The 21880-nt window shown below is 40.9% G+C and overlaps 1 protein-coding gene across 3 annotated transcripts in view; it reads right to left on the reverse strand.

The window, feature by feature from the left end:
- The window catches only part of LOC143510356 (cadherin-18), a 188610-nt gene that overhangs the window by 26162 nt on the left and 140568 nt on the right, over positions 1-21880 (reverse strand). For all 3 annotated transcript variants that reach the window (XM_076999620.1, XM_076999619.1, XM_076999621.1), the window contains exons 3-4: positions 19316-19610; positions 12181-12300 (exon numbers count right to left, since the gene is read on the reverse strand). In XM_076999620.1, coding sequence (XP_076855735.1) covers positions 12181-12300; positions 19316-19610 — 415 coding nt within the window. The remainder of the gene's footprint in view (positions 1-12180; positions 12301-19315; positions 19611-21880) is intronic.

Genomic DNA, 21880 nt, shown 5'->3' on the forward strand with positions numbered 1-21880 from the left:
AACATGTGCCCTCTCACTCACCATAAACACAATCATCGAAGCACACATCACATCACACACTGATGATGCTCAGCTCCTCTTTATGTTCAATGTCTGATTTGAATGTTTATTATTGCTTTACCTGAAAGATGTCTGCGCAAGAAAAAAAAAAAAAAACAAGAACAATCTCTCTTTGTGTAACAGAGGTGTTGTGATAAAACCCTATCTTGATTTATCTTGTGTGAGCACAGTGGGATGTGCCTTAGGTGCCTGAGGGTCCTTTTGATGGAGGGTATTGATTGTGCACACATCAGTGAAGGCACAGCCATTGAGCACTGGATTACGACTGCTGGATAGACTGTTGCCTAGGCTTTTTATTCAGCAAAAACATGATACATTTAAACAGACATAACAGTAGGCATTACATTCACAATGCACTAATGCAGTTTCTCTTTCATTTTGTTTAACATCATGAGAGTGGACAAGTGTAACTACGTAACTGTAATTCATGCTTGATCAACATGGTTCATGAAAAAAAGTTTCTTGCAGATCACACTGATGCACTGAGAGCATGCCAAAATGTCCCACATGGATCTGTACTTGGATCTGTAATGCTTAGATACTAATAAGGTTGGCTGGTTAGCTAAGAATTGTGAAACACACTTCAATGCTGATCAGTGATTTATTATTTTTGGTCCTTTGTGAGTTACATTGGAAAAAATAATTACAGAAACTAGCTTGAGCCATAAATGGAGAAACATAAATTGCAATTGGGTATCTACTAAATATCTACCTAGGTTAACCAAATGTATTGATTAATATAGGTACAGTAGATGCACTTTGAATGTATCGCTAATTAAACCGTTATTTAATGCAATGTTATACAAGTAACTAAATGTATGTATACGTAATCAATAGCCACTTACAGTTTTAAGTGTAACTTCTAAAACAGAACAGAGATGGCCAGAGCAATAAGCTAAATTATTAAAATGATCTTAAAACTTAAAATAATAAAAATTGCTATTCCAAGAAAAAAAGATCAAATATTTACATAATATGTAAAACAGGAAACACTTTGAACATCATTAGCTGTAACACGCATTACTTGGGAAATACAGTTAGGCAGAGTTGAGCACATTTTGACATGGATGTGTTAGCCATACTCAGGTACAGGCAATGACATAGGATTCATAAAGCAATGCAAATAAGCCTGACAGTAAGTCCATCATTTATATTCTGATGCCCAAGAGGTGACTTGTTTTTTTGCCACTTTATTTGATGTCTGCTGAATTAAAGGGCAATCTCCTCTCACTTTACTGTGCACCACTGCACGGGTGCCCTGAGGCTGCGTAAATGGGAGCCAGACCTGAAATTGTTCTATTATTGCTTTGAACGATTTCATTTACATTTTCATTTACATTTAAGTCCCAAAACATGCGTTTTCTTCACCATTGAGTTGATTTTAGTCAACACGCACTCGTTCTACTTTCAGGATGTGGACTTTGATTCTTGGGGGTAATGCAACACTGAATCCCCCATGATTTCACTGTTCTACGGGATGAACAGCGTCTGATGCCCTGATGCCCTAGACTCTTCACTGATTTCCATGCATTTCAGTGAGGAAAATGACAGCCAGGGCTGGAGCAGGTAAACTTGTCTCGGGCCGATTAGAACATTAGAAGTGGGTCAAGGCGTAAGCAGCTGTAACCTGCATTATTAACATTCAGGTGCAGTGAGGTGAGCTGTCACCTGCCACAAAGGGGCATGCCAAGCCAAACAGGTCCGCCGAGGGAGAGGTGAAACAGGTGATGAGCTGAAGTTCAGATAGTCAGGAATGTGCTTAGAATAAGAAAGGTGGGACTGTGGTATGTGAAATATCATTGCAACAAAAGCATATGCCAAAAAATAACGCAGTATGGTCACACTCACACTCATGTGCATAAACATACATGCACAGACATATATAGAGAGCACTCTACAGCCCTCCGGCCACTGTACCCTGTCTACTTAGCCGGGAGCTACAGGTACCTACTCTAATGCCCAGAATGCCTAGGGAAATCAGTAAACCAGTCACCCCACATGATCAGCCTATGAGGAAACAATCCATAGGCCATCTTCTCCAGAATATCTATTGAACTCAACTATTTCCAATTTACATTCCTTATAAACAGTCTCATTTAATTCATGTCTTCTGAAGTATTGCCAGAGTGTTTTCTTGTGCATACAAAGCAGTTTCTCTGTAGTCCTCATATGTGGTGCTATTTTTCTGGTCTGGTGGTTGTGTTTGGATTAGCTTTTGGATTTGTTTGCTTTGTGTTTGCAGTTTTGGATCTTGGACTGGGACTTTGCTCTTGGGTCTTGACCCTGTTTGGGGTCCTGACTACTCTCGTGGACCTCTGTTTTTTATAATAAAACATGCTACTTTTCTGTGAGTGTCTACCTGTTTGCGAATTGTCACAAATGTAGCTTACTGTTTATGTTACATTCTGACATAAGTCCACATTGTCATCTGGCTGCTCACAGCTCAAAATATTTAAGAATCATTAGAATCACACATCGGATCTCGATGAACAAAAGATTCAAGCTGAAAATCTTTAATGATATAAATTTTGTACTTTGTAAAAAAAAAAAAATCCATAACAGTCATGCAAAACAAAATCATCAGCCCAATGAGGTAAAGAATTAAAATCACATGTGGATCTACTCTGCATGAATGTGACTCAGTGTGTATGGTCCCCATGTCCCCATGTACCACAACATCAAGTTTCAGGCACGTTCCTGATGATGGCAGATGTTGTCCTCGGGGCTCAACTCTCTGACCTGAATCGGTGGGCATCAAGTGAAGCCTTGAATAATCTGTGGCAATATGTCGTATACACTAATACATAACGTCCCAGAGGTTCTCAGTTGGATTTAGGTCTATGGAATGTGAAAGCCAGTCAATAGCATCAATGCCTTAAGTCTTCCAGGAACTGCCTACACACTCTGGCCACACAAGGCCAGGCACCCAGCGCCAGTGTACATACGTTTTTTGAGCTGTGAATATAAGTTTGTAAAAGGCAGGAGAGAAGGACAGTGCAGAGTTGCAAATCATGGCAGCACAAAATCAAGTATTAGACACAAGGTTGATCAAACATGGTGTATCCCACCATAGAAGATGCAAACTCTGCAAAGGAGCCTCTGAGTCAATCTTGCACCTAGCAGTATGATGCAAGATGCTGACAGGAAACGTGTACACTGAGAGGCATTGCACGTTCAAGAACATATAAGCTGGGCACCCCCCAAATGGGAGGAAATACAGAGAACAAAAAGGCTAAGATCCTGTGGGACCGACAGATACAGACGGATAAACAAGAAGTGACAAACATCAGACACCATGACAGTGGGCAAGATGCAGAAGAGACCTGTGGTTGTGATAGATGTGGCAGTCTCAACTGATTGAATCACCCAAAAGAAGCAATATGAGAGGTTGGAAAAATATCATGGGCTGAAAGACAAAATAGAGAGAACGTGGAAGGTTAACACCAAGGTTCTCCCAGTGGTTATAAGAGCACTTGAGGATGTGACCCTTACACTGGAGGAGTGGCTCCAATAGATCCCAGGAACATCAATCTCAGTCCGGAAGAGTTCAATCCCAGGAGCTGCAAACTGCACCACGCTCAAACTCCCAGAAGTCCAGAGTATGAGGACATTTTTTTTAAATGGTCAAGCCTGTAGGTAAATCCCATTTTCAATTCTTAATGCCTTAAATCCATTTCACCACAGCCATTCTTTCCTTCCCGTGTTCCTGCTGAGATATTATCCCAGCTGCAGTATTACTTAACCTGGACTCCTAAGGCAACAAAGAGGCCTTGGCAGACAGCCATCCACTCCATTAAAACAACACAAAAGACTGATGATCTGACCTTTCTCTCCATTTCTATCTGTTCGTTAGGCAAGAGGGAGAGTCTCCTCTTTACCATCTTCACCATCCCTCAGTGCTGCTGTGTGGAACACTATGCACTCTTGAGGTCACATGGACTTAGGGTAAGTTGTGGGGAAAAAATGATGATTTATTTCTAGAAAGCAAAAAAGGTGCTTTCATGCCACAGTGCTGATGCAAAATTCCCTAGAATTTATGTTGGTCAGAAGGATTTACATGATCTGTTGTCTATACTACATTGTGTTTGAGTACTCATGTTTCTTCCTCAAATAAGGTTGGCATTAACTGAAAATAAACTAAATAATAAACATGTTTTATTGAAGCATTAGTTGATTGATTCTCTAATTTGATTTATTCCCAGTCACATGTTCAAACTCTCTGAATGACCATTCAAAATCAGGCATGTGGGTAGTAAACATAATCAGCAGTGCCAGAGTGTTATTTTCCTACCTCTCTACATGTGTGAATAGCAGGCATGTATCTGTGGAAACAGGCACTGTTAATTCCACACAGCCTTTGAGAGAGAGGCAGCTACACTGACCTGGGGTCAGGCAGGCAGAGAGAGACTGTTAGCCTTTTGCTCACCTCTTTCTAAGTCACGGAGAAGGCGATAGCATCACTTTCCCTTTCAGTCTCCATCACGGGCTGTACACTTCTAAAACAGGCCCATCTCCAGGGTGAACTAAGGGGATTATGGTAGATTACATTTTGCTCCTCTTCCTACTACCAGGGCCTTATGCCTAGGCACTACTTGAGCACGGGTAGAGTCTACTGATAATGAGGCCCAGGCACCAGCGCTCTCTTATGGTGCCCTAATAGCATTAACGCTTATTGATGAAAGCCAACAGTGAACATGAGAAAAAAAAAACAAAATAAAATTATGACATGATGTCAAGTGACGCCATTCAATTAAATTGCTTTTGCTTTTATTTTTTATTTTTGGATAAAGTGTATATTAGATTAAATGATTCAATTTTATGTTTAAATGTAATGTTATTGCCCATTACTAAATTAATCTCTAATAATAGGCCAACTTTAGATTGTTTTGCCATATTTATTTGTACAGAGGCTAAGAATTAGTGGCTTAGGAGGGAATGTCTTTTAAAATCTGATCAGTACAGGAAGTCACACTAATGCTTCTTTTTGAGACTGTGATCTGTGTCAAGGCAGCTATAGACTCGGAGGATATAAGCCCTCAAAACTCCCTGATCAGCAGTGAAATTAACCTACTTATCTGTGTCTTTGTGTGTGTGTGTGTGTGTGTGTGTGTGTGTGTGTGTGTGTGTGTGTGTGTGTGTGTGTGTGTGTGTTTGAGCATAGTGTATGTCTGATAGAGCAATAGGGAGCATGTGTGAGAGGAAATTCAATTGTGTAATAATGTGTGTGTGTGTGTGTGTGTGTGTGTGTGTGTGTGTGTGTGTGCGAATAAGAGACACATATAAACAGAGTATTTGCACATATGTAGAAAGGAGAGTTGAGGAATCTCATTATTGTCTCAGACCTCATGCCAGTAATGGGGAAACTCCAAGTCCTGTCTACCTTATTAGTGCCTTTCCACTCTGGGTGTACTGCTCTGTCACTGTTGCCATATGAGCATGTGTTCAAGCTCCGCTAAGACACTTTGGCATTATGTAATAACCCTGCTTATAATGAAGAACCTAATGCATTTTTTGCAAAGCAATTCACATTACACTGTCTAACACTTGGGTAAGGCTGGCTTAATATCAGAGAGGAAAGAGAGTCATTCATAAAAAAAAAAAAGGTTTGTGGAGACATTTAATTTCTGTTCATTCCAAATGCTATGTGTGATTCACCAGGGGTGTGGGAATGGATGTAATTGTGAGAGAGTGAATGTCAGTGGGAAAAAAAGAGAATCCAAAAGAGATAATGGAGTCTCACATCAGGCACCGGACCGACAACGGAAAATCACGGAAACAAAGGTGAGCTCTATTTTAAAAAATATACATACACAGGAATGTGTTTGTGAATATATGAGTAACTGAGAGGGATAGAGGTATCAGAAGGGAGAGCAGAAGGTCTGTAAACAGATCCTGATTGTGACACCAGCTCAGCTCGTTTCATTAGACTGCTGTTTAGGATGGCCGTCTTTCCAACACCAAGCCTCTAAACAGTTACAGCCAGACTAAATTAAAGCGCACGTTATTGAAACCTCAGTGTATCCTTTAATGACAAGGCAGCATAGTTTGTTGTGCTGCCTGAGTAGATCTATTAGCCTAATGACCACAATCATCTGACAGCAACAAGCCACGATTCCCTTATTCTTACAGTCAACAAGACCATTCAACACGGGGTTCGGTGAACAAAATTCTAATTATAGTGAGCTTTTCATGATCTTTCTCTTCTTTTCCCATTCTCTTTATCTCTAAAGGGCAATGTGCGTATCTCCTCCATCTTCTAAAGGTGGAGTATATGAAGGTTTTAATCTGTTACATAGTTTGGTGTTCTTTACCATTCTGAGACAGTGCTTAGGGACTTAAAGAGCCATGACCATTACTGTGGCCAAGGTTGCACACTGCTAGAGTCTCATGATTCCCCATCTTTAAAAGCTGATTAGAGATGTTAAAAAATTATGATACTGATCAATATAATAGTTTATTTGAAATAAAAGTCTCTTGCAAAACAAATGAATCTCACAAAAGCAAACTGTCATGCCTTCCACATGTTATTGCTGCCAAGGAATCAATAACATTCAAGGATCTCACCAGCAGTTCTTTTCTGTTTAGCTGAAAGAGTGTAAATGTAACGATTCTGTTGCGGACTTGGGTAAAGTAGGACACAAACGCGTAGAGACCAGGGTTGCATTTGCAGTAGACTGTATATTTAATTTAGAATCCAAAGACAGATGACCAATTGACAAACTCCCGACACGGTGACGAGACCGACGAGGCATTCTGGACAGACCACGAAACACTGGGATTACATCACCTCACTGTAATACCTCGATATAACAATATTAAGACAGAATAATGACATCTCTTAACATGGTGACTTGATGAACGAGGCAGTACATAATACATGTAACATGGCCAGTAACACTCTTTACGTGACGACTAGATCACCGACAGTACATAACACATGCAACCTGGGCAGTAACACTCTTTACGTGGCGACTAGATCACCGACAGTACATAACACATGCAACATGGGCAGTAACACTCTTTACGTGACAACTAGATCACCGAGGCATTTAAATAAACCACATAACATTATGGGCGGTAACAACTCTTTAAACGGTGACCAGATCAACAAGACATTAGAAACAACCACGTCAGTAGTCTTTGATAATTCGCGTGTGAAAGGGAGTAAATACCTAGATTTAGAAAAAACAAACGAAACTAAGTATTCAGCTACATAGGACTTTGACCACGTAACTCAAAATTAGAACACACGCGGACATGAACCTTAATATAAAAACATTGACAGACAGGGAAATCAAAAGAACAAACACGGACAACGGCCAAACCTAACAGGGTTGCGAACTAGAAGGACAACATTTCCCCAAAGGCAACGGCCAACCCCGAAGGAGACAAATACACGATAACCACAACAACATAACTTGTAATAACCAGAGACAGAACAGACTGATAAAGACTGAAACGAAGACTAAAGTGAATCGACTAAAATCTAGAGCACTGACAGACGGCACTGGACAACCTGGAAACGCGGAGGGCATGAAACTAATCCATGCATTCATATCCTCTCGTTTAGACTATTGCAACAGTCTCTTAGCTGGATGTTCTGGTAAATCGATAAACAAACTCCAGCTGGTTCAGAACGCAGCAGCACGAGTTTTAACAAAAACTAAAAAGTTTGATCACATTAGTCCCGTACTATCGTCATTACACTGGCTGCCAATTAGATTCCGTATTGACTATAAAATACTTTTATTAACATATAAAACGCTGCATGGCTTAGCTCCAGACTATCTTAGTGAACTTATTGAACAATATAACCCAGCGCGTTCACTTCGCTCGCAGGACGCAGGGTTATTAACTGTTCCTAGGATCAAAAAGATCACAGCAGGTGGAAGAGCCTTTTCTTCTAAAGCTCCACAATTGTGGAATAATCTTCCTGCCTCTATTCGGGACTCAGACACAGTCTCAATGTTTAAAACTCGATTAAAGACTCATCTGTTTAGTTTGGCCTTTGATTAATTTGTTACATATTTACTACATCTCGTATCTTTTCTCCAAGGTTCACCTGGAGAATAACACTGCAGTCGGAGCCTACAATACCAGCATCACTGCTCCGACATGGAATGAAAGCCTGGCGTTCATCAACAGACATTTACAGTGACAATATCAAAACCCAGAACTTTCATTTTTACCTTTACTTAGTCTGATTGTGTGATTTGTGTGTGACTTGTGTATTTGTCTGTATTTTGCGTAATTTGTGTGTTAACGGGCCGCCCAATGGAGGATGGGTTCCCTTTTGAGTCTTGGTTCTCCCGAGGTTTCTTCCTATTCCCCACCATCTAGGGAGTTTTTCCTCGCCACTGTCGCCTTGGCTTGCTCATTAGGGATCTGGACCCATAGTATTGTTAAACCTTTTAAATCCTGTAAAGCGCTTTGTGACAACATGTGTTGTGAAAAGCGCGATACAAATAAACTTTAAACTTAAACTTTAAACTTTAAACAACGATCGCCAAAGACCGTGTCCTAACTAAGGATTTAAATACCCACTTATTTAAACAACAATGAGGTACAGGTGAGACCCATAATACCAAGGGCTGGAACAAGGCGGTGCAAAACTCTAAAACCGACAAATAAACGTAAGTAAATGAGGGGGGGCGGAGTAACGCGTTACAGTAAACATGTAAACAGAGACGTATTAGTGTGTGGTAGAGCCAAGGACTGCAAGCAACATAAGGTAGAACTTAAAATCCAACAAAGTCAGATGCAGGTGAACTGCTGGGGCCCACAGGGTCTTGGATCAGAATTACCAGCCCAGTGACAGCTCAGTGTAGAACAGGCCTTGGCAGCTTGTTCACCTGTCACTCACACTCCTTCGCTACTGTGCTTTCCTGCTATGGGACTACCCACCCCGAAAAAACAAAACACACCTCTATATGTATCCAGGTGACAGTTTAACATCACTTCATAATTTCTCACACCTCACTGTGTAAGTGAAGGCTACAAGGTTCAGTCTGAGAATGGCACATGGATATGACTAATGCACAGGGTGCTTTGGGAGGAGAACCCCTCCTACTGCAGAATGCTCGGGGCAAAGGTAGGTGTTGAAAAGAACAGGATAATATGATCAGGTTTACTTCCCTCTGAATTCTGAGCGTCCTTTGGAGCTCTTGGGTCCTTCTTTGTTTGTGCTTTTGTTCCTCCAAGCTTCTAGAGGCATTATGGTCTGCATACTGAAAATAAACCGCTTTGGATGTTGTAGGTGCCGGTTTTCATTTGTTGTCTTCCTTCTGAGTCATCAGCTCAAAACAACATTTGTGTGCCACTATTTATGTGTGTGTGCATGCATGTGTGTGTGATTTGTGTGTGTGTGTGTTTGTGAGTGACTGGTTAAGACTGAATCAGTCTGTTTTGTGAGTTTCTTTCTCTCTCTTGCTGGGATCTTACCTTGTGTGTGTGTGTTCAAGCAGATGGAATACTTCACTGATAATTTCACTGCAAGTCCAATCCCCACCCTCATTACATTGTAGAGACTGTGGTGAGTGCTTATGGTCCATGACAGAACCGCAGTGAAAAACTGCATATGTTCTCAAATTAGCTGTATTTAATTGTTACTGAAGGAGATAGCATCAAGTAAAAAAAGGCATTTTCAATATGAGTAGGCGTGTTTCTTGAGGATTCAGCAGATTTCCTTGCCTAAGTAAATTGAAATAAATGCCTCAAAACTTATATATTTTCTGTAATATGATGAATTTCATCTTACCAGCTGAGCCACCCATGATGTGGGGGTTTATTGCAGGATCAACATATTGGTGTTTATTTAAACATTAAACAGTTCAGAATTTGTCAGTAATTATTGCAAGGTCAGTACATAGTGATAAGACATAATACTGGCGAACTCACAACTCAGAAAAGTCCTGCTCTGCATTGGCTCAGAGAGGTACATCAAATAATCAGTTGTTTCAGCACCATGGACAGTGGCAATGATGCAAAGTCGATGTATTGTAAAATTCTTTCTTAGAGGGCAATGATGCAAAAGAAAAAAATAAGAATTCAACCTATACACTATGAAGATAATTTTACATTCTACTTCAAGAGAAAATAATTTTGAGATAGACTAATACTCATTCTCTGGTGAAATAATCAATTCTGCACTCATACGTTATGAATTATGTTATGAATGTTATGTTATTGTCACGGTCACAGCTCCGGACCCTTCCCTGTGGGCGTGTCATTATGTCGTCTGCGTGCAGTTATGTCCATGTTTGTAGTTCCGTGGGTGTGGGATGTTTGTGAGCGTGTTCGTAGTATCACCTGTGCCTTGTCTCGTGATCACTGGGGAATGAGTTAATCACCTATTTAATGTGCGTTCGCGCAATGTCTCGTGCTCGTCTTTGTCTAAAGCTTGTGTCGTGTGAGTGTGCCTGTGCGAGTGCTTGCGTGATCCGCGCCGCACTCTGTTGATTGTTCACTAAAATAAACGTTATATGTTGACGTTACCCGCTCGTTGTGCCTGCCTCATCCCACCGTAACAAAGACGAGCCGACAAGCAGGATGGTGTGCTCGCCCTACGCCACCTCAGAAGAGGCGATGTCGCACAGCCCGGGCACCGCTGAGGAGGAAGAGGAGATGGAAGTGTCGGGGGGTGAGGAGATGCTGCCCCGGAGAGCGCAAGAGACCCGTGGCCCGAGGGTGTGTTATGGGGTGCACTCAGAGACACCTCGTACCCCGGCCGGTGACCGGCGTCGGGCAAACCCGCCGCCAGCGCCCAGGAGGAAGCCAGACGCGCCCAAAGCGAAGCCAGCGGGCGCGGCCTCACCTGGAGCGCCAAGCAGCGCTGCGCGCGCGGGAGGATCGGTCCCGAGAACCGGGGGGACTCCGCCTCCAGTTCCGCCTGCAGCCCTGGGAGGGTTCGCGCCGCTGGCCGTGCTCTTGCAAGCAGGGAGCGCGATCTCCTGGCTGCCCGTGCCTGTGTGTTTGTCAGTCCCGTTGTTTATCCCTAATTTCCTTTTCCCTCTTGTGCCCCTTGTGTTTCATGTACCTGTGTGTGTGATGGTGAACGTGCCCGTGTTTAATGTATTCTCCCCTGTCTTCCCAGGGAGAGTGTTCTAGAGCTGTCCGCGGCGGTTCCCACCATCGGGGGAGACGGCTCTCGGGGGATCGTGCCCGTTGGTGTAGGTTCGGGGCTTTCCAGCTGCGCGGGTCGCTCCGGGAGTAGTGAGCCCCTGGTGGAGGGTTCTGTCACGGTCACAGCTCCGGACCCTTCCCTGTGGGCGTGTCATTATGTCGTCTGCGTGCAGTTATGTCCATGTTTGTAGTTCCGTGGGTGTGGGATGTTTGTGAGCGTGTTCGTAGTATCACCTGTGCCTTGTCTCGTGATCACTGGGGAATGAGTTAATCACTTATTTAATGTGCGTTCGCGCAATGTCTCGTGCTCGTCTTTGTCTAAAGCTTGTGTCGTGTGCGTGTGTCTGTGCGAGTGCTTGCGCGATCTGCGCCGCACTCTGTTGATTGTTCACTAAAATAAACGTTATATGTTGACGTTACCCGCTCGTTGTGCCTGCCTCATCCCACCGTAACAGTTATACTACCTTTTGCGTCTCTTTTTGCATCTTCTTTGTAAGAATTTGGGAAAATGCATATGCACTGGCACAGAGAGACACACACAGCCACACACCTGCATGCACACTCATGCACACATCCTGCCCCTTCATTACGTTTTAATGGACCCTTGCAAAGCCTCTCAAACCCTGGCCACGTTCCATGACTGCCCAAGACTTTCTGACTCTTTTCTCATTTTTTCTCTTTCATAGTCTCAAAAATATAACAACAACAACAACTTCTGAAAGCCTCCATCCAATCACTTTCCCCACTTCACCCTCAAGAAATGCCCTCAATTATGGAGCAAAGAGTGAAAAAATGGCACAACAATACAACACACGCAAAGCCTGTTCTTATTAGTTACGGCTTCCAGTAATACTTTTGTGCTGTGCAGTGCAAATTTATGTTTGTGGATTTCAGTAGTAGTCTAAGCTATACACATTATAACTCTTTATAAAAACAGACACCATTGGAGCATAAAAAATGGCAACAGGATTGGATTAGATGCTGAATCAGCACTCTTGCCTGTTTTGGGGTCCACTGAGAAGTATGGCTGTCCATGCAGAATGCTATACACCACCCGTGCACTGTTTCCATAAGTAGGGTCATCGGCATCTGTTGCTGTAACTTGGAATACTGATGTACCTGCAAAGAAAGCACTGTAAGGGGTTTGTTCTCAGAGGGGGTATGCCACATCTATTATAACCGTTTATAATAGTTATCTTGGAGTTATTATAACAGTTCATAAGAGTTCATAACTGTTTTAATCTTCTAGATCTGGATTTTTGGAGGTATTGAAATGCTCAGAATAGTTCAAGGGGTCATGGAATAGCACCCATTCCCTGGGCATGTATATGTGTCTGCGTCTGTTTATTGTCCATATATGTATGTCCTTTGGGTGTGGTTCAATATGTGTATGTTCATCTGTCTCACCTGTGTCTCGTCTCCTGAATGTCATGCAGTACACTTGAGCTTTGCATGTCTGTCGGCGTGTGTTAGTTTGGGTGTTTGTTACGTGCTACATGCGCAGCAGTATCTATAGCAAATTAAATCATACCAGCGTCCTGTCTCCCTCGTCACACGTTACACATGGTACATGGTTTTGACTAATAACTGTATGTCATGACTGTATGGGAGTATGTCTGTTATAGCAACTGAACTAGAACAGAAGTCTGTACTAAGGATGTGTTTTCCCTTTATGTATGTCTGTAAATTAACAGCCCAGGTTTAGCTCAAATTAGCTCAATTTGGTTTATTTCTCAGATCAGAATTAAAATTCTCAAAACTGTTCATTCAGTTTCCACATCTCCTTGTCAATTGTGCACATCATAATTGCATTTCTTATTGTGTTTTGCATTTTTTTATGGTTTCTTACAGTTATAGGGAATTTGTGAAGGTTTACATAAACCAATGGTCTCAACCATAGTTCAGAGGTGCATCTCATGAACCTTTACTGTAATTGCCAAACATTGCAAACACTGCAGTATCACATAATGGAAAAGACAAGTCTCATAATGGAAAGACAAGGCTGTGTACAGGGTGAAAAGCCAATAAGAGGGGTAAGACTGTGTGGTGTACGGGGTAAGACTGTGGTGTAGGGGGTAAGACTGTGTGGTGTAGAGGGGCAAGACTGTGTGGTGTAGAGAGGTAAGACTGTGTGGTGTAGAGGGGCAAGACTGTGTGGTGTGGAGGGGTAAGACTGTGTGGTGTAAGGCTGAGGGGACAAAACAGAGGAATATGTTTGTCCCAAATGAAATAAGGGCAACAATTGTGGACCATATTTTACATGTAAATCATGGTCTCACAATGGCTGAAGCTGGTTGCTGGTTGCAGCTGAATATTGGAAGAACAAACTTCAATCATTCTATTTCATAGAGAAAACATTCAGAAATGTGATTTCTGCTGTAATTCTGCACACTGACATAAATTCTGAAATGTTATTCAATTTTATGTTTTGCATTTTTGCATTATACCATACAGAACATCAAGACCTATAGAGGTGGCAGGACCCATAGGGGTGGTAGGTCCCATTTTCACACCTCAACAAGAGGAGGCTGTATGTGGTCAAGTTGTTTTGAATGTGTATAGTAAGTTTCTAATTTTGCATTTTTTCCAGTGAAACAGTTAGTCTTTTCTGAACTTCAATCAGATTTGTTTTGTCAACAAATTGCAGTTCAAACAACACAGCAAAACAATATTGGTGTACAAATTTGATTCCAGCCCAATTTCTTGCTATCAGTCTCCCACATACAGTCATGTGTAACGTTGTGTTCTGTGTAAGTTTGTATTTTGTGTGTAACATGTATTGTTTCATTTGATATACCGCAGCATTCTTGAAATCAAAAGCTTAGCTAGTTTTCATCAGAATATACTTACAGTCTGCACTGACAAAATGACTAAGTATCTCGACTGCCTTGTTCATAGGCAACGGCACACTAGATATTCTGATGGCACTGACAGATTGACCTACATATTTGCTTTTGAGTCAAATACAAAGAATTTTGAGTGAAGTAAGTGCATTTCCAGGTATTTCATTGAGTTTTGCTGTTTGCACTGTTTTGAGAAATGCACTTGTTGTGATGCTAATGTAAACCATAATGAAACGTGACTGTCAAAAAGGGGTTTTGCTTCAGAAACCAGAAGGGTACCACCTGCAGGACTATTTTTAACCAAGGCTTGGAAGGAACTAAACTGTCTGACCTATTTAAGCAAACTAAAGAAAGTTATCCACCCCTCTCCAAGAGTCCAGAGAAACTCACAGTTTCTGTAAGACTTACTGGTTTCCACACATGGAAATAAAGTGCTAGTCTGGCTCCATTATGTTTGGAAGTATTGTGTTCACTGATAATAAAACCTTATAATTTGATTGTAACAATATGTAATATGTATGCTGTCCTGTAACCATGTAAACATTATTTTGTTCCCTTTCCTAAAATATCAGAATGGACTACAATTAAAGTTTGGTTTATCAGAAGCTCCTCAGATTCGTATAACTTGTTTAATGCAATGTTTATATTTTTCTAGGTTTATATTCTCCTTTCTCTCTCTCTCTCTCTCTCTCTCTCTCTCTCTCTCTCTCTCTCTCTCTCTCTCTCACAGCCAGAGTAGACCTTTTTTCAGACTCAGCTCACATAGCACATCTCATTCATACCCCATTCTCATCTCTCTTCTCTCTCTCTCATTACTGCACACTGAGCTCAATCCATCTATCTACACTGTCTGATGTTGACTTATTGCCCACAACACAATACACTGGATGCAGCTTTGAAGGCTCGGGAACAAAATAGGATTATTGAGGCCAAGACGTCTTGGCTTTCCATCTGTATCTCTCTCTATCTCTCTCTGTCCTTCACCTTATGGTGACTGCAGAAAAACACACTGTACCCTATACATTAACCACAAAAAATGTTTTCAGCAAATGTTCTACATGATGTATGTTTGTTGTATTCATATACTGAAGTTTTTCCATTAATAAATAATGTAATTGACGGCATACCTGGCCTGTTTCTGACAGGTGCATGTTTACATATCTGTGTCTGGGTGTGCATGAGTTTGGAGAGCTAAAAGTCCTACAGCACTTAAATCTGATACAGTCTAAACTGATTCAGACAAAAGAGAGGCGGAGAATGTGGCCAGCTGAAATTCTCTTACTAACCAATAAGTGGTAAGGGAATAAATTATGTGGGAATGGTGCTTTGTGCTGAGCTGAATATGAGGCAATATGGCATTGTAGCAGTCCATGCAGTTAGACAATTAATGACAGCATAGTTTACATCTGTCAGCACAGTCTCTATGTACTCATGTTTGTTTAATTTTAAATATAAGCCATGACCATGCGATTAGCTACATATGTTTCAACAGCAACAGGTGTACATAAAATTTTCAATAACCAGAGAACATTTCAAACGTTTAACAGACTCACATTGGTGTGGGTAGAACTGAGGTTGAGGTTGAGCATCGATTATGCTTAGATTTTTAATGTATATTAAGTACAAAGTTTACTGTTAATATTGACTTTAGTATCTCTGAACAGTTGAAAGTACCTAAAAATGCATAAAGAATAAACTGGAAAACATAGAGCCGCATACACTGGGACATATGGGTTCTCACTGACACTCCTAGATGACTATGGAGGTGGACTGGTGCTGATTTACCAACCCAACATGTTTAGAGATAAACACGTCCAGGGTAACAGAGTCACAAAGAGGGGGTAGAAATAAAATGTTTGCCCCCACTCCAGCCTTTCTCAGCTTGCTCACTACTACATTCTCCTCTTATAAATTCTTCATCAGTAATGACCAATCAGTAGCATGTTCTACCACCTAAATCACCTATTAATGAGCAGGAAGTATTTTGCTGTTCCATTAAGCTTAGATAAAAAACCCAACATGTGGAACTGAAAATACTGACTGGCTGTGTGCATCATGGGCAAACAGACTGGACAGTCAATGCAAGCACATCACCTCTCTTATCTCTTTTGTGATTTGAGGAGGAAGTGTTTGCGTTGAAGCAGCCCAAAGCCATGGTTCTTCTCTTCACAGCTGGTGCAGCGGGGAAATCATGGCTAATGCGATATTAATTCCCTTGAATGTCTGAATATCATCCATAACTACATACCCTTTCTGTGATTGGGCCATATTGGTACTAATGCTTAGCTGTAATTGGCTCTCCTGCTGTAGAGCTAATGCCACTATAGCTAGTTACCACTGAGCCTTGTTGACATTATTCGACACTTCCTGCCTGCACACCCAAAAATCTGTTAGCTGCTTCGTTATATTTGTCATGCTCCAGTAGAAAGGTCAGGTCAACAGTCAAAATCGACCAATTAATGGGATGTCAATAGGTCATACGTCATTAAAATAATACCCCACAGCAGGGTATTTAATAAATGGTAAGGTATACATTACTGAGTCTTTGAGGTAAAATGAAACCTATGAATGCTTTTTTGTTCCATCTTGTGGAAAATTAATGATCTGTTCTGCCACAGAAGTGTTTGAGAAACATTATCCAAAAATCCTGAAAAATCATATATTAAACACTATATTTTGTTTTGAATGGTAGGGTAAACATGAAACTTAGTGTATGTTCAATTTAACATGACACATTGTACTTGGCTGAAAAATAAATAAGAAACTAAGAATTTAATCAGTAAACTAAGACATAACTGGGACTTTAACCTATACTTACAGCTGTTGACAAAATTTATCTAATTCTCCTTTGTTGCTATGGCAACTGCAACTTGGGCTCATATATATATAAACAGGAATTCTTAATCTATCAGCCAACCTTACTTCTGCCATGCACAAATGTATTACTAACATCTATGACCCACTCATATCAACCTCAAGATCATTCTAAAACTAGATTATCTATATTAAGTTCAAATGTTAAGCAGCTATTATAAAATTCTCAAATGTTAATATATATGTCATGTTTTGAGAGTAATTTTAAAAAAGGTCAAATATGCGAGGTGCTGTGTAAAGTCATTTCTTAAACTAGACGAACAGTGACTCATTTCTCACAAGGTTAAACTTGGGAGTGGGAGGGTGAATGAGAAGGTCTTTTTCATACATGTTGGGTAAAATTTTTAATGGAATGCACTGAAAGTTGCTGGAGCTAATTTTGGAATGACCAAACTATGCCTTCAAAACAGCAACAGTTCTTCTATTTACACTTGCAGAAAGTCAGGGATTTTGTGTGATTCTAGTCAGGTATATAATCAACCAATTGTATCAAACAGGCGATAATGACAATAATTTTCATATTTAGGTTGGAACACAGTCATTAACTGAAACAGAAACAGCTGAGTAAGAGGGTTGGGTGAGGAATAGCCAAACTCTGCTACAAAGGTGAGGTGTGGAAGACAGTTTCATGTCACGGGTCATAGCTCATACAATGTGGCAAAACTTAGCACTGAAACAAGACCCAAGGTAGTTCTACTGCTTCTGCAAGGTCTCTTCAAGGCAAATATTTGAAAACAGACAGGCTTTTCAAGATGTACTCTACTAGCTCTTTTGAAGAAACACAAAGAAACGGGCGATGTTGAAGATTGTAGATGTAGTGAAAGATACATCATGCTTACTTCCTGTCGAAACTGAAAAATGTCTGCAACAGAAGGTAGATTATTTGCCAAAGGGTTGGAGAGTGATACAATAATGAGTGTGTGTAGGCAACAGTGAAGCATGGTGGAGGTTCAACAGTGAAGCGTGGTGGAGTTTCAACAGTGAAGCGTGGTGGAGTTTCAACAGTAGAGCGTGGTGGAGTTTCAACAGTGAAGCATGGTGGAGGTTCAACAGTGAAGCATGGTGGAGGTTCAACAGTGAAGCATGGGGAGGTTCAACAGTGAAGCATGGTGGAGGTTCAACAGTGAAGCGTGGTGGAGGTTTTACAGTGAAGCGCGGTGGAGGTTCAACATTGAAGCATGGTGGAGGTTCAACAGTGAAGCATGGGGAGGTTCAACAGTGAAGCGTGGTGGAGTTTCAACAGTAGAGCGTGGTGGAGGTTCAACAGTGAAGCATGGTGGATGTTGAACAGTGAAGCATGGTGGATGTTGAACAGTGAAGCATGGTGGAGGTTCAACAGTGAAGCATGGTGGAGGTTCCTTGCACGTTGGGCTGCATTTCAATAAATGGAGTTATGGATTTGGTCAGGATTAATGGTCCTCAATGCTAAGAAATACAATCAGATACTCATCATTATGCAGTACCAACAGAGAGGCATCTGATTCCAGATTGGCTCCAGATTTATTCCTGTAGTAGGACAATGTCCCCAAACATGCAACTAATGTCATTACAGTAAGAACCATCTTCAACGTAAAGAAGAACACGTTCTGCTGGAAGTGATATGGAGCCCACTGAGCCCTGATGTCAACATCATGGAGTCTGTCTGGAATTATATGAAGACACATTACATGAAGGGTTTGAGCGAGCCTACATACACAGACGATCTGTGAATTAGATTTCCAAGATGTTAGGAACAGCCTCCCTGCAAGAGTACTTAGAAGAATTGATCTTGTTTTGAAGGTAAACACTGGATGTACCAAATATTGATATTTGATTCAGATTTGTTTTGTTGATTTATTATGAATTTTGCTCCTTGACAAAAATAAACTATTAAGTCTTCTATCGTTGAAAGCACTCTTATCGATCTTACACTTACTTTGCAACAATTTTTCCACACCGGCCTAAAACTTTTCCACAGTATTGTGAGTGTCTGTGTCTGCATGCGTCATTGTGTGTGTGTGTGTGTATGTGTGTGTGTGTGTGTGTTTGTTTGTTTGTTTCTTTGTGTGTGTGTGTATAGAGAGAGACAGATGCATGATGGGTAGTGTTGTAGACAGATGCATGATGGGCAGTGTTGTACTGTGTGCTAACTAGAAAAGTTTTAGCGCTCCTGGGGGAGATCAAGGGGCCTCCTGTAGCAAACAAAACCACAAGCTGAACTTCAAGCAATGAGCATGTAAGAGAGTGAAAGGGAACACTCAAGTGAAAATGAACACTTCTGTAATCCTCAAACTAAATTCTGCTTTTGAGGTTTGGAAATTTAGCATTCTTCTGTTTAGCATTCTAGCATTCATCTGTTTACCAAAGCATCATACTGATTTAACTGTAGAATCAACACAATGGAACATAAAAAAAGGAAAAAAAAATCTATTTCTCACCGACTTCTGACATCTCTGGCACGGATGAGACGAAGGGGCCGTCAGGGAATTTGGGTGCATTGTCATTAATGTCTTGCACTTTGATAATGAACTCTGACTCCGGTTCCAAGGGTTTGTTGGTGTTGAGGTCAATGGCCTGAGCATGGAGAACATAATGTGACTTCTTCTCCCGGTCCAGACTCTTGGTGGCATGGATATCTCCCGTTACCTCACTGATGATGAAGATAGTTCCTGCTCCTTCTCCACTTAGGATATACCTGACTGAACCATCTCCTTTGTCTGAATTTGAATGAAGCTGAGAGGGAAGAAAAGGACAGAGAATATAATTTTAATAATATACAGTAGAGTTGTCTGTTATTTAAACTTTGCCTGTTATTTAAACTTTCCAAAAAATCTGCCATACTTTACTAGAATTAATTTGTAATACCCTGTGGAATCCAAGTTGAAGGTTTCTACTTTAAGTATACATTTTGTGCTCCAAGAAATATAAAGACTAGAACTTGCATTGCTAAAAGATGCGAATTGTCCTTTGAGACTTTATTTGGACTCCAACTGTGATGTAAGACACCCTCAAAATATGCAGGTTAAGAGAGAGAGAGAGAGACAAAGAGGGAGAGGGGAGAGAGAAGGAAGGAGATGGAAAACTTTTCTTTTAATTGACAACAGGAGAATTACCCACAGGTCTCTTGCCAATACATGTGCTGCATCTCAGTTATGTTTCATAACAAATGAATGTCACAAAATCATTCATGAAAATAAATACCTTTGTGTTGTGATACCCCCAGAATTTACCTACGGTTGTATTTCACAATCTGAATCATAATGTAAAAAATGACATAACCAATTAAAATGGTCCAAATGAATAGATTTCTATTTTGACCGTATTTCATTTTTTAATAATTACAGTATATGAAGTGAACTATTTTTTTTTTCTATAGGACGACGTTATTGAGGATGAAAGTGACGTGTACTATTGGCAGAATCCCCAGACAAAGTGATTGGCAAGGCATTTAGACACATGAGCTTCTGGGCTATGTGTACCACAGGTTGTGTGTTTCCTGAGTGCTGTCTCAAGGCTCGTTGGCTTTCTGACAATGGCTGATACTGAAAGGACATTGTGTGCTCTGGGAGACAGAACCTCCCGAGGGAGTTTAAGACACCATTCACTAAGTGTCTGCCTCATATCCACTGCCATGGCATAATGACTAAACAATAGACCTGTTGTTGACCTGTTATGCACACATTATCAGCAATAACAACAACCTCAGAAGACTTTGACAAACCCACACTTTCAGAGATTACTTTTCTGAGATAGCGATTCTTACAGAAGCAATAATTAAAATCCATCTGAAAAAAGAGCAATGCTTAATACATCAATGACACTTCCATCCTACCAAGGGTGGAAATCACCGCCTGTTGTTCTAAGACTGTCAGGAAGCGTGTGCACCAAAGTCAGCGCTGATCCAAACAGCAATGCACAGATTAATCACTAATTAAAGAAAGTGGGGGCTGATTGTAGAGCAAAGCCCTGTGCCAGAGTGAACTGTCCTTTCCTTTCAGCAAACACAGCACTCAGACAGGCAGGCAGTAATTAGCTGAAGGGTCAGAGCCCAGACTGCAGTCAGATTTTCTCCAATCACAAGCTGTTAGTTTGAGGTAATGAGACTTTGTGTTAAGAGTCTGTAAACACACAGTAGGAAATTAGTGGTGGATCAGGAAGTAAATTGGAGAGGAAGGGCTTGTAAACAAATGTAAAATAGACTTTGGAGTGAAATAAAATAGACTTAGCCGTATTGTTTTTATTTTTGAGGATGCTTCTTCTTGAAACATCCAATGAATTCTGAAAAAATGATCTAAGATAAAACTAAAATAAAACCAAATTGTGGAAAAAACAAACAAACATATAAGCCAATTAAGGAAAACCACAGTAAGGATTATTTAGTTCAAATCAATGGATCTTAGGGGAATCCAATCTAACCTGTGATTTAAATCTGCAGACATTAAAGAACCACCACTGAATCATGCATACGCTACTAATTGAGAAGTTGTCTGCATTTGGATAAAGATTACACTTCAGAGGATCTCTCCTCCTAGTACACATGGGTCTTACTACATTAACAGATTCACAATTATATATACATGTATTTACTGGCATAACCATGTAATACTACATGGAACTACTGAACACAACATCCTTTTCCTGAACCTATACTCCATAGGCACCAAATCTAGCCATGGCCTTCCTTGTCCATGAGAGCACATAAATTTCACTTAACCTACAGTCAGGGTTCTAATTTGGCCACTGACCTACTCTGGCACTGGCTAATATATCACACTCTCCTAACAACAGATCCCTAGTGCTTAGACAGTCCCACTCTAATGCCAGGAAATAAAAGTGTCATTCAGTCAATGAGGCTGATACTAAGTTGCTACAACACTGGGATGGTCACACACTCAATCACTTTTGGACTAAAGACTACATGCAGATTATTGACTTTGGCCAAGTACATAGTCTTGAAATATAGTGCTTTGGTGTTACTGTAATGAATGAATTACATACAAGCT

The sequence above is a fragment of the Brachyhypopomus gauderio genome, chromosome 3 (assembly GCF_052324685.1).
Source record: "Brachyhypopomus gauderio isolate BG-103 chromosome 3, BGAUD_0.2, whole genome shotgun sequence".
Classification (NCBI taxonomy): domain Eukaryota; kingdom Metazoa; phylum Chordata; class Actinopteri; order Gymnotiformes; family Hypopomidae; genus Brachyhypopomus; species Brachyhypopomus gauderio.